The following is a 13662-nucleotide window of genomic DNA, read 5'->3' as shown; positions in this document are numbered from 1 at the left end:
GGACGACCTCTTTTTCCTCACGGCAGTATCAGGGGCACTGTAACTAATACAGCTGTTTATTTTGATGCCGCAACAGAAGAGAACAAGCTTCAATCATAAGAAATAAAAATGGGATGTTGTGTTACAAAACAGATACCGATTTAGACCTTGTGATTACTGGCAGGGTATTCAGTTGTTTGACTTGATCAGCGGCTTCCTTGTTGAACACTAGAGACTATCCTTATCAAGTAATACCTCTCCTGGGATCTTAACTGTTTTCCTTCTGTCGGATAATACATTCAGCACATGTGCTTAAGAGGTCCATAATTGTGAAGTTCCTGTCTGTTCCTTTGTTTCAGTCGGTGATCACGGCCTCATCTGCACATAAAAGAGTGGAGACTAATAATGAAGCGTTTACCCCCCTCTGTGGCTCTCACTCCCGTTCTGACTCCGACAAGGATCACTAACAGATCAGCAGCCTTTGAAGTAGCGGATATTTCATTAGCTTTAATTAGACTGGGTCAGTATTCTTGGGGGAGTCCTCAGATGGTTTGGGTAGGGCAAGTTTTCTGTCAACCGTTTCCCGGCCGGACTCTGTAGACTTTAAATTGTTTGATCATTTTGCAGTATTACCCCTCGTTTTCGAGTGCCCTCTGGCCCCTCAGAGCAGAGTTACAAAGGGTAGTGGTTGAAATGTTTCCCTGTGAGACGGGACAGCCTTTCAAGACCCTCGTATGCCGTAAGTTGTCGTTGATGGCAATCCTGGTATTATCACAATGCCGTTGGCCTTTTATCTGATGGAGATAGCATGAATGTATTGTGAGCATCCATTCTATCAATCAAGTCGTCCAATCAAAAAAAAAAACACTGCTTCCTTACCTGGTCACTAGCAGTGCGTTGTAAGATAACATTAGCTCCCACCCTGCCAGTCTGCACTCGGAGCGGTGCTTCACGAATTAAATTTAGTTACATTTCAGGAATTTAATTAAATTTCAGGCATTATATTGCATGAAGGGGGGGGGGGGGATGTAGCACTGAAATACGTGAAAATGCAGGAGAGTCATGCACAAATCAGCAAAAACAATGTACCATGTCCTCTGAAAGACCACCACAACCACAGTTTTGATGTATCAGAAGCCAAATGTTTTTTGTGTGTGCAGCTGTAAAACAGCTGGATCCTCCACACTCTGGGTATGAAGGACCTGTTGTTTGCTGCTGTCTATAGAGGTTTGTGGAGTGAACTCTTACAGAATCTGGATCGGAGTATGAAATTGTCTTGTCGGCAAAGTGCTAGTAAAGAAGAAACACAAAAATCCAAATATGTATTTATCTAAAAGAGATCATGGTCTTTTCTACTGAAAGACAGTGAATAGATACTTTGTGAGCTCGTATCAAAACCTGCTAGTGTTTCCAAGTGACCGAGAGGCCTCCTCAGTTGACATTTTGGATCATGCCCCCCGGCGTGACTGCATCCAAACGCAGCGGAAGAATGAATGAGTCACCACAAAACAGAACATGGTCATTGTTGCCCGTGCCAGTGCAGAGGGCTCAACTTTTTGGTAGCAAAAGTGGTTATAATGGTGCTCAGTTCTTTCCATTTCGGAGGGAAAACAGGAAGCAGCTCCTCCCTGTGTCGCTTCGAAAGCCCCAGGGTGGATGTGGAGACGTGAGGAGCAGCAGGCGTTTTGTTTGGTTTGTAGGATATCCTCTTTGTCCCGTTGAGGCGAAGAAGAGGAGTCAATTCTAACGAGATGCCCTGCGACCTATTCTCCTTGACGCTGTCATGCGAGCAGACTTTGTTGTGTTTCCAGACAGACACTGCTTGGACTCATTAGCAAACAAAAAACCACAGGATCCATTGTCTCATTGAGCACGACTATCCGCAGCATGTGGATGGTAATGATTAGGGGGACAGTTTAGTGATGCTAAAACAAAAGTGATGTTGACAATCCTAGCTTTTCTTTCATGTCTTGCTGACATCTTGGCTGTTTTCTTGTGTTTGCTCTCACGTATGTCTTTCAGCACATTTGAAAAGATGTGTTCTGTTTGTTGTATATTTAAATTCTGACAAGCTGACTTTTCCTGATTTCCTGTTTCTGTGACAACTCTTATTCTCTTTTTCTAAATGTCACTTTCTATTTTTCTCTCCTCGCTTCCAACCATTTCCTTTCTAACTCTCCTGAAACTTTAACCTCTCTGCACCTGCCTGGCTAACTCGATCCTTCTCCCCGGTCCTTGTGTCGCTTTTTCTTGTTTGATCCTTGGCCTCTGGCTCCTGTTTGTGCCCCGTCGACCTCTGCGCCACGTCTCTTCCCCACCCTGTCGCTTGCTCCTAGCTCCTCACCCCTCATTGCCTGCCACAGCACAATGGCTGAACTCGTCACATATGAGGAACTTACAGAGCCCAGTTGAACCAGACCCCAGTAAGTCCTCAAGCACTTCTTTCTTCTTTTTATATGCTGCGGTTTCTCTCCAATCTTGTCTTTGGCTCACTCTCCTGTCACCTGCTCCGCTCAGTTATGCACTCTCATTTCCAAACACAAGCTCAGATCACATTCCAAGGAAGACTCAGCTCGGGCATGCAGTGTTTAAGACCAAGCGAGTCTGTTTTTCCAAGTGTCTTGCAGGCGTCTCCTCAGTGTTTCCTGGTGCCAGTGGAAAATGATTGGGTTGTTCCATCGAGTAATACTGTAATTCATCGCACTCGAGTGACGACACTTTCACATCCAGCTGAAAACATCTCCGTAAAAGATATGTTGGAAACACACACGGCGTTCATCGTCGTGGACAGCCAAGACTTATGTGTTCCGCGATTTAATTTGAAAAGTGGTTTTGGTAATTTCAACCTCATGCAGATGGCTCATCCCAATGATATGAACCATCTGTTTCGCAGAAGCACTACTACATGAGTGTAAAAAAAGTGCCTTCTTTATACACAATGGTGGGTTTTGATGCTTACATAGCAAACCGTGGGAGAGCACAACAGGTCAAGCTTAGTAGTGAAGCCAGAAGTTATTCTGAAGAGTTCCCCAGAGGGCAATGAGTCGACTTGGAGACAGAGTTGTTTGGCAGGCCACCAGGAAAAGGGTTAAGTAGCAGGGGTCCTGTCTACACGAGTTAAGCTGAGAAACAGGCAGCTGGCATATGAATATATTACAGTGAGAGTGAGATAGAAAGAGATGGAGGTGAGAGAAAGAACGAGGGAAAAGCCAAAGTCATGTATTATTAAAGATTTTTGATGTATGTGGTTTGGGCCTTGTTCATATACATTCTGGCTGTCCCTCACTCCCTACTCGGTGCTGGGCCGATGCCGTGGGCGCTGCCTTGGGGGTTGAAGGTCAAACCCAATGCGGCTTGGCTTTAAAGGCCAGGCTGGGCTCACTGCTCAATCAAGTCTTTGTCTTCTGCATAGGCCTCTATGTGTTCAGAGGGGGCCCGGCGCACAAAGCCGCCACAGTTCCACTGAACAGCTTTAATAGCGAAATAAGTTTGTGAATTAAGAGTGTGGAATTTTTTTTTTTCATCCCACCCGTCATGTCTGCACTCTTGACAGTTTCATCACTCTTGATGGTAGCCGTGCTTGATGAGGGGATTCCCCCCCCCACCCACCCACCCCCCGCTGCTGGAAACAGTGAGCGATGCACAGGAGAATGGGTCTTGGGAGTAAAGGAGCCGCTCGTTAGCAGCAGGGCACAACCCGGCACTCTAATCAAAGGATCTTGAGCGGCGGCGGTCCCACACTCGCCAGGCCGTAACGTCAAAGCGGCGAGCTCAGAGAGAGTTGGGGCTACGAGCTGCTGTTGACCCGGTGGCGAGTACCCACTCAAGTGATTAGATTATATGCGGGTCAAATGAGGCGCTTTGATGACTAACTTTGATGTCTTCTGAGTTCTACATTCAGGCCGAACAATCATTCCTATAAGTCTGACAGTAACAATCTGCAAAGCGAGCACGCAGGCACCCTGCCAGGCTGCACTAAACCCTGCAGTTTTGTCGTTACATGTTCAACCCCCTCGCTGTGTGTTTTCATAGGCAGCGCTCAGTTTACTTTTTCATAAATGAGGCCTTTCCTCACCGCGAATGGGATGTCTTGAAGTGCCAACGCTGTGTGTAAGGAAAGAGAATTTAGCAGTGTTTTGAGAGGACAGATGTTTACCAGCCAAAGCTCAGGCAGTGGAGAAAAAAAGCAGTAAGGCTCCCCACAGGCCTCCAACACACACACAGCCTGAGTGTGAGACAGAAAATCTAACACTTTTAATTAAGCAGCTCCTGGTAAGCATGATTAATATCTGCTGTCAGTGTCCACATGTCTGCTGATATGTAATTATCAAAGCAGAAGGGAAAGGGAGGAAACCATATACATGAAGAGTGTTGGCTCTTTCTCTGCACACTGTATGTGTGCACATTTCTTGTTTTGCACATATTTGGGCATGTATGTTTGCGACTAGAGGCTCAGCAGATGCCGACTTAGAACACGACTCTTTGCTTTTGGCATGGCAAGTTGCATCTGACTGCAAGAAACAGTACAAATATTGACTTCCTCCCTAAACTCACACTGCCAGTCTGAAATCGGAGGCTGGCAGGCCCGTCCTAACAAAGCGTTGGCAGGAGTGTGAGAACGGGGCACCCTGCGGGCCTGGGCTATTTTAAGTTTCACAAGCTAAGCCTGTGACATTGGAATTATAATAATAATAGTGCTAACATTTTTTGTTTGTAATAAGTTATTCATATAGCTAATCGAGATGTTTTACACAGGTAGTTATATAAAGAGCTGGACAGTGTTTCAGAAATCTATAACTGGAGTGGGAAAATTGATTAGCTGAGTTAATCTTCTTGGCATTGTTCTGTGGAAGAATTGGATATAAGAACCATAAAGCTCAAAAGTCAACACAACTTAGGAAACAGTTAATCCTATGAAATGCCAAACTTTGAGATGTGCAGTTGAGAATGGCCTTGATATACAAGAGGAGGAGTAAGTCTCACTGGTTGCATATAAATAAATCATCATGACATCATGATTCGTGTCCTGTCCTAACCCACAAATGTGGCAGATGGGTGGGGTGTGTGTATGCAGGGGCCATATGAGTGCTGCAAGAAGAGAAGATGAGAATAAGGAAAAGAAATGTAACTTTGCCTCCCTGTGTTTCCTCGGAGAGATTAGGGGACAAGGTCGAGCACAGTGTAGCAGCTTTTTGGGTTCGCTGCCTTCATCAAGGACACTTGAGCAGTTGACACAATAGCTAAGAGCTCTTGTTTCACAGCAACAATCCACAAGACATAACAAACATAACGGTGACGATGCCAAGAAGTTTTCCAGTGACCGCTGGGGTTGTAGCTACCGATTGTCTTCAACATTAATCACTCTGGCAAACATTCTCCAACTTAATCGTTCAGTCATTTGGTCCCCAAAATGACAAAAATCACTGAAAAATGTCCACCCCAGTCTCTCCTGTCCAAGATCCTCAATATCCCGTTGTAAATCCAAAACCCAAATCCAATCAGTTCAATATAAAACAGAGGAAAGCAGGAAATTTCCACACGCGGAAGGCCAGAAATCATCTTTCTGTCAATCGACCGATCGTTGCAGCTCTAATTGCCCCTAATCTGACATTATCATCCCAATGAATTAATGTATCAGTTGTCAACAAATAAATTAATGAGCAACTACTTAGATAATCTAAGTAATCTTTTCAGGAAAAGAAGTCAAAACTCTGATTCCAGCTTCTTAAATGTGAATATGTTCTGTTTTTTTTACTCTTCTGTGACAGTAAAGTGATTATCTTTGGGTTGTGGACAAAACAAGACATTTGAGGACGTCATCTCGGGCGTTGGGAAACTATGATCATCATTTTTCACCATTTTCTGACAATATAAAGCCTAAAAACTTTGATAAATTAGTGGCAGATTAATCAACAATGAAAATAATTGTCAGTTGCAGCCCTACAATAAATGTAAAAACCAACCAGCTGCTTCTGAGGTTTGGTGTCTCAGTTGGAAAAACCATGACTGTGCTGATGGAATAACCCCATTTCACCTGGCACTCCAAGCAAGTTACAACAAAGGGAACTAATTGCAGCTACTGTATGATTCATGCCTGACCACAGAGTGTGTTACACAGTGTTTGCCCTTGGTTTGTGGAAGATGTGGCACGTGCGCATATTTGGCGGGGGATTTGTGCTCCTCGCCCAAGATCTTTTTTTTGTCTTTTTACGATTAAAAAATGCAATTTCGTAATATTTGTGGACCATTATTATATCTGTGTACAAAATATTGGAAGAGCTAGAGCTGATTAATAAACTACACACAGATCTCAATGATAAAACATGTTAAAGACATCCACTGGGCACTAACTACAACCATTAGATCTGAGGAAAGTCATCATGATGGTTGGTGCCCAAAACAACGGTAGGGGAAAACCCAGCCTTACATTCCACCAGTTGACCTACATGTTTAATGACCAGTCAGACCAGTTAACGTCTGACGTCTCTCTGTAGACCATTGATAAACCCCTGCTCAGCCCCCTCCGCTGCTCTGCTACCTAATGTGTTTGACTTTGTACATGTGGAGGGAAGTTTGCGGCCCCCCTTCCACAGAGTCAATCACAGAGGATTTTCTTCATCTTCCTCTGCAGCCGCTGGCACAGTAGTGACGATGACTCAAACTCCCACTCGCCTTCCAACTCTCTGATATCATCAACGCTCAATCAGGATGTCTGATGCAAAACCCGCGGCCCTGCTGCCGCGGCTGATATCCAGCCTGTGTATTTGAATGTTTGCGTTGATTGAGTTTCAGAGAGTGAACTCACTTCAGTCTTTACATCAAAGGGGGCTTTATCAGCGTCCGTCCGCCGCTGTTTGTAAGTATGTCGGATTTGTGTCTACATGTCCATGACGCGTACAGAGAGGAAGACGAGCCTTGATATTGTAATTTCATGGTTATATTTGCGTGTGTGGGGGCGAGAGCGTGTGTCTCGTTAGAGTCTATGTGTGGCAGCGGTCTGTTTCAGCACACACCCGACCACAATTGAGATATGGAAATAGACGCCATAATTTGTATGTGGCTCTGATTTAAGCCACAGTCATGCTTTCCAGTTTTTACTTTCTGAAACATTTAACCGAAGACTCTCCTCAGGGAAATCATTCCTAAACAGTATCCCGTATCACATTGTCTCTTTCATAAACTTACCAGCTTGAATCTGGCTTATGATATCTAAACCCGGCAGCAGATGGATATTAATGCTGAGCCTGTGGTCTCTGTCTGTTATTGTGTGGTTTATCTGACAGATTCCCCCTCGCCTCTCTGTGTTTATAGTTTATTACAGAGCTCTCGTCAACTTCACTGACTCCCTGGTCTACGGCCCCGAGCTCGAGGACATCTTCTCACCCGCCTTTAATGAGATCTCCGAAGCAGTTGTGGACACGGTATGTCTTGTTCTCAGAAGATAAAATCATGTACAGTACTCTAAGACTGCCTTTTAAGGTTCAGGCGTGTAATCTATGACTTTAATATTCAACTATGTGTGACCTTATATCTGAAAAAAAAGCCCAGGCTTGTTTATTTGAACTTAACCTAGTCTGGTTTTTTCCTCCACAGCTGGAGTCGGACTACAACAGGATTCCAGGTGTCCAGACAGTCAGCGTGGTCCTCATTAAGTAAGAACCCAAATCCTTTAAATCAAGCCCTGTGACACTCAAAGTAGAAATCCTGCAGCTGTGTGTGCTGCTGCTGCTGCTGCCTGGTTGTCTCACTCTGGCCAGGTGATATTTCTTTTCCTTTTTCCACACTGCTCAAGGCCAACAGTGTCGGCCTGCAGTCAGAAATTCGTCAGCGGTGACTAATTTCTCCAAGGAACATCCAAAGAGGAACCTTACCTCAAAATAGCTTTCCTGTTTAACCTTCTGAAGTGCATACTACGGACTCTGATGGTGTGTTGAGACTACCTGTGACTGAGGATCAGGCCACACGTCACTTTGAATGGAAGCTGACGATATAAAGCCACAAACTGATGTTCGACATGAGCATGACCCGCTGCAAATCAAAGATGAGCTGGCCTCAACATTCAACAGCGAATTGGCGACAATGTAGCTCACCGAGCCATAATGTAACCGCGTGTTCCAACAATTAATGATGCATTTGGATGCATCAGGATTTTTTGTTTCTATGAAGGATTGTGAGACTACTTTAAACCATAGTCTTTTTGTAATGATCCGTAATAATCTTAGTTGGACACAACTTGTCCAGGTTCTTCGTCACCTCAACTTCATAAAAGCCAAAAAACCTCCATATGCTAGTTTTTAAGCCAGGGTGCCAGTCGGATTATATCTGTCTGTGGTTGCTCATGGTCAACCATTCTCACCAACACTCAAGAGCTTGCCTGGCTTAGAACATTAACACAGACGTACATGTTCGCTTTAACTCAGGAACGTACAGCTCGGTCTTGCAAAATTGTTATAGGTGATCATGATGTCAAGAATTGGGTATTAAATTTGAGATTTTTTACTTTTCTTTGACTCTTCATAATCTTTCAAGAGAGAATTGCAATGCAACCAAGAATTGATCATTTTCCCCCCAACGATTACAGACTGTCTCCTCACCAGGCCTTTCTTGCTTTTTGCAGGAAGATGATCAGAGAGGATGGCGTGGACGTATTCGTGGAGTTGGACGTGGGTTCTGACTACAACACCAACGATGAGCAGATCCGCAGCGTGCTGTACAATGTGGTGAAGGAGGGAGCCATCGCTTCCTACGTCACATCAGTCGAGGGCTTCCAGTTCAGACGGCTCGGTGAAGGTAAGATGTCAACAAAAGGGAAACGCCGCTTATCACAGCCGTGATGTGACCGACTCTTTTGATCAAGAAGAGGTTCGCGAGAGCAGGCGGCGGTGTCCTTAACATTTCCCTTTGGTTTCTAGTTCACCCTCAGCCTCAAGTGGAGCCTATAGCAGCGCCAGGTTTGTACTGTGCCATGTGTGCTGCATGGCGACTGAGCTGACTGTAGAGTAGAAACTGTAGGAGAACTGTAGTGTCTTTCGAAAGAAGTTGAACATTTCCTTCTTTATGATGTTGAAATTTGACGATGACCTTCACTTTGACGCGTACAAGCAAAGGTCATGTGGTCTAAAGATTGTTTTGCATGGAGGAACTGATGTAAAATAGACTTGTGAGTTCGGTCCATGAAGTTCAGTAGTGTGCAGGGAATAAGAAGGACTTTTGCATGGCATGAGTTTGATTAGGAATGCTGCTGTTCACTGCAATCTCAACCAGCTTACGACACTTTACACAGGCATGGCAACTGGTAGGTTAGGATTATGGTAACTATATTTTCTGTGTTACTACGCAAGATGATGGGTTCTATCTATCTATCTGTCTGTCCACCCATCCTTTATTGTCTAGTTTAATCTATGTGTCTAGTCTAGTCTGTCAAGTTTAGTCTTTGTGTCTAGTCTAGTCTGTCTAGTCTATGTGTCTAGTCTGTGTCTAATCTAGTCTGTCTAGTCTAGTCTGTCTAGTCTAATCTATGTGTCTAGTCTGTCAAGTTTAGTCTTTGTGTCTAGTCTAGTCTGTGTCTAATCTAGTCTGTCTAGTCTATGTGTCTAGTCTAGTCTGCCTAGTCTATGTGTCTAGTCTAGTCTGTCTAGTCTAGTCTGTGTCTAATCTAGTCTGTCTAGTCTAGTCTAGTCTAGTCTGTCTAGTCTAGTCTGTGTTTTATCTAGTCTGTCAAGTCTGTGCATCTAGTTTAGACTGTGTCTAAATTTTTCTGTCTGTCTAGTGTAGTCTATGCGTCTGTCTGTCTGTCTGTCTGTCAGGTTTTGTTAGTTTAAGCCTAGGGTTCACACCTGACGTATGGTAGTCTTACCAACATGCCTAAGTGTTACACTGGCTCTAGTAATCGGTGTGTTGTAGTGTGTTGGCCGTACTGTAGGCTTGGCTTGCATGTCTTTGATCGTTCAACACCGCTCCCCTCCCTCCTGTTCCCCTCTGCATCTCTCTTAGTAACCCCAAGCATCAGACCCTGCATGCCAGATGAGCACAGGTGTGGTGATGGGACATGTATCCTGATGGAATACCTGTGTGACAACAGACCAGACTGCAGAGACATGAGTGATGAGACCAATTGTGGTGAGTGGCTTCAGCTTGGCCTGCAAGTTGTAACACGGTCTGCTGTAGCATGGAAGACTGGCTGGATGTGAGATATGTACCCTTACTGTAACAGCTCTAAGTAGGCACTAAGATGAATTGCTAAGGTTAACCAGAGATTTGTTTTAGACATAAAAGGTCCTGCAGTGATCACCACACCTCCCACCACAACCACCACCATCAAGAAGCCCCCGCTGCCCCCCAGCCCACCTGGACCCTGCAGAGCCGATCAAGCCACGTGCCAGAGCGGAGAGTGCATCCCACGAGACTACATCTGTGACGGAGAGAGGGACTGCTCAGACGGAAGCGACGAGTTCAGATGCGGTAAGACACTTAGACTTGTGCCATGTGCACGCTCTCAGATAACAACATATGCTCTAATTATCCCCTGTCTCCTCACAGGTACTCCATCTCCCTGTGAACCCAACGAGTTCAAGTGTAAAAATGGCCGCTGTGCCCTCAAGCTTTGGCGTTGTGACGGAGACAACGACTGTGAGGACAACTCAGATGAAACAGACTGCCGTAAGTCACATTGACTTAATTCTTTAATCTGTAACTTTCTGGATGATGACAGCTGATTGTTGAGTCTCATCGACAACCCAAAGTGTCAGTATTTGACAGCCTGGGGATGAGACTTAATAATTAACTATCTTTCTTCAGAATCGCTGTAAAAGTCAGGTCAGGTGTTGCTTTAAAGGTCTCCCATGAAGGAAAAGGTCAACAGTTTGGGAAATTTGCTTATTTTGCTTTATTGCAGAGAGCGAGATGAGAAGATTAGTCCCACTCTCATATCTGTTCAATAAATGTAAAGCTACGGCCAGGTGACATTAGCTAGCATTCAAGGATTTAAACACAACACCAGATGAATCACTACCACAAAACTTTGCATGTAAACTTAAAAAATCGATACAGCACTTTAAGAATCAATACAGTATAAAAAAAATATTTTCAATACTTAAAGCGGACATAGGCAACGTTTCATCTTGCTCTTTTGAGCATATCCCTGTGATTTTGTAACTCACTGATCTAGATGAAAGAAAGGCGGTTTTATACTGTCTCAAGTCCCAGTGAGAGGAGAAACGTATCAACTGGGGAACACATTGAAGTGAATGCCCATCTGTTCACATTTGTTTTACCTCGGTTTCTATCGCTCTCCCTCTTCACCTTCTTTGCCTCCTCCATCAGCAGGGTTTTTTTTTTTTTTTCACAGTTATTTTGGTTGTTCCCCCCATTACCTGGGGACAGCTACAATGACTCTTCCTGTTTTGGTTGCACAATGGCAGATGCGCTGGGGAACCAAACTATCTGTGGATGGTGTCATTTTTCTCCAGCCATTACATTCAGAATGAGAAGTTAAATCTATATAATAATTAAGCTATTGCCAGTTTAATGTATCTGCACAGAGCCCCAATAAAACCATAATATGTCAAAGAACATATGATCTGATAATTAGTAGGTTTACATTTACATTACATTTAGGGCATTTAGCAGACGCTTTTGTCCAAAGCGACTTACAATAAGTACATTTGTCACGTCAGGTTTAGACGTGCTGTTAGGAGGATTTTGTTACCTTTGGACAGAGCCAGGGTAGCTTTTTGACTCTCGTCTTCTTCTCTTTATGCTAAGCTAAGCTAATTGACTACCGACTGTAGCTTCATATTTAGCATACAGGTACTTCTTCTCATCCAATTCTCGACCTTAAATTGATGCTACTGTTGACAAGTGACTAAAAGTTGTGTTAAATCTCTGCAGCCACCAAGGGTCCTGATGACAGATGTGCACCTGAGCAGTTTGAATGCCGGAGCGATCGCACCTGCATCCCGGCAAGTTATCAGTGCGATGAAGAGCCGGACTGTCCTGACCGCTCTGACGAGTACGGCTGCAGTAAGTCTCGCACCAACAATCATCCAAAGCTCCCTGCTCCTACAATCTTTCTCTCTCTTTCTCATACACATTTCACTCTTTTTTTCTTACTTTCTCTCCATGCTTCTTTGACTATCCTCTGCGGTCACACTCTGAGTTCCTTTGTGTGCTGTGTGACTAATTTGCTGTGAACCAGCCTGTTTTCACACACGTGTTGTGTGACTGAGACACAGAGCTTTTTGTGAACCCTCTATTCCTTGAGAACTGAAAGGGAATTGTCCATCCATGGCCAGAGAATTATGTTTCCTTTGACTGTCAGGCATTTACGAGCTTCACTGGATTGTCAAATTCCAGTCACACGCCAGCCTTTTTTGTACATGTGCATTTATTGTGTGGTTAAAACAGTTCTCATCCTCTTGACACTTCACAGCCCCTCCCTCTGTGACAAGCCCGCCAGAAGAGGCCGTTCAGGCGGCGCGGGGGGCGACGGTGACGTTCTCCTGTCAAGCTGTCGGAGTGCCGACACCCATCATCACCTGGAGACTCAACTGGGGACACATTCCTGTCAGTGGCAGGTGGGTTTGATGAGACATCCTCCACCTTGCTGACTGTACTGTAATTAAAACTAACCTAACTCATTTTGACAACATTACAGATTAATTGGGTTTTATGAAAAATGTTGTCTAAATGATTTTTAATGTGTTTGAAACTGCTCTGAATGTAAAAAATTTTATTTTATTATTGCTACTATGAAAAAAAAACACGTGTTGCACTGTTTGGGCAAGCTGCTGCCAACAAACATCTACATCTGGTTAGAGCCAGTCCTGCTTAATTGATCAGCAACAGACCGTGATGATTTGAAAATGGTTTCCAATTTATCTTCTCTCCACTTTCCTCACCTGACATAACACGAATGTTCTTTGAGACCACAGTATAACTGCCGACAGGCCTGTAAAGATCAGTCTTTCCATGCTGACTCGTAATAGACCTGTGATTTTAATGACAGATATTTGCGGTGTTCTCCAACACCAAATGTTGCTGTTTCAGGATGTTCATGCTGGGCGTAGCCTGCTGTGTGCACGGTTAGGCAATCACGGTTGAATTTTATGGATTTCTGTGTCTCACTTTTCTGCAGATTTTTTAAAGTGAGAGCCCATACAGCTGGTACAGACTCTCCACTGAGTTGAAAACTGTTAAAGTGATCATATGGGTTGCATTTCTGTCTTCGCAGGATTTCCATGACCAGCGAGAATGGCCGTGGCACCCTGACCATTCGTGATGTGAAGGAGGCGGATCAGGGGGCGTACACCTGTGAGGCCATCAATGCTAAAGGCCTGGTGTTTGGTATCCCCGACGGAGTGCTAACTCTCACGTCGAACCCAAATCCAGGTAATGACACCTCACTTTTACTGTCTTTTTTTCACATCAGGAACACGACAACAAATTGAAGTGTCTTTCCTTGCTGTCCTCAGGCAACTGTCCTGATGGTCACTTCAGTGTAGAGGGCCGCTGTGTGTCCTGCTTCTGTGCTGGAATCACCAAGAACTGCAAGGGCACCGGTCGCTACCGCAACCAGATGAGCCTGCGATTCACTGACGAGGAAGATTTCAAAGGCACTGAAACAATAAATCCTCATGAAACTGATAGAGAGCTGACAGAGCTAATACACTGTAGAGCATAAAT

At 44.5% G+C, this 13662-nt stretch overlaps 1 protein-coding gene across 1 annotated transcript in view; it reads left to right on the top strand.

Annotated features, from left to right (window-relative positions):
- Positions 1–13662, top strand: part of hspg2 (heparan sulfate proteoglycan 2) — a 100419-nt gene that overhangs the window by 36586 nt on the left and 50171 nt on the right. The window contains exons 4-13 of the mRNA XM_073470087.1: positions 7291–7400; positions 7573–7631; positions 8597–8769; positions 9973–10098; positions 10246–10440; positions 10519–10638; positions 11869–12000; positions 12410–12554; positions 13211–13368; positions 13452–13592. Coding sequence (XP_073326188.1) covers positions 7291–7400; positions 7573–7631; positions 8597–8769; positions 9973–10098; positions 10246–10440; positions 10519–10638; positions 11869–12000; positions 12410–12554; positions 13211–13368; positions 13452–13592 — 1359 coding nt within the window. The remainder of the gene's footprint in view (positions 1–7290; positions 7401–7572; positions 7632–8596; positions 8770–9972; positions 10099–10245; positions 10441–10518; positions 10639–11868; positions 12001–12409; positions 12555–13210; positions 13369–13451; positions 13593–13662) is intronic.

Source organism: Pagrus major, chromosome 7 (genome assembly GCF_040436345.1).
Source record: "Pagrus major chromosome 7, Pma_NU_1.0".
Lineage (NCBI taxonomy): Eukaryota > Metazoa > Chordata > Actinopteri > Spariformes > Sparidae > Pagrus > Pagrus major.
Note: the sequence above shows the minus strand (reverse complement) of the source record. Positions and strands in the feature narration are given on the sequence as shown.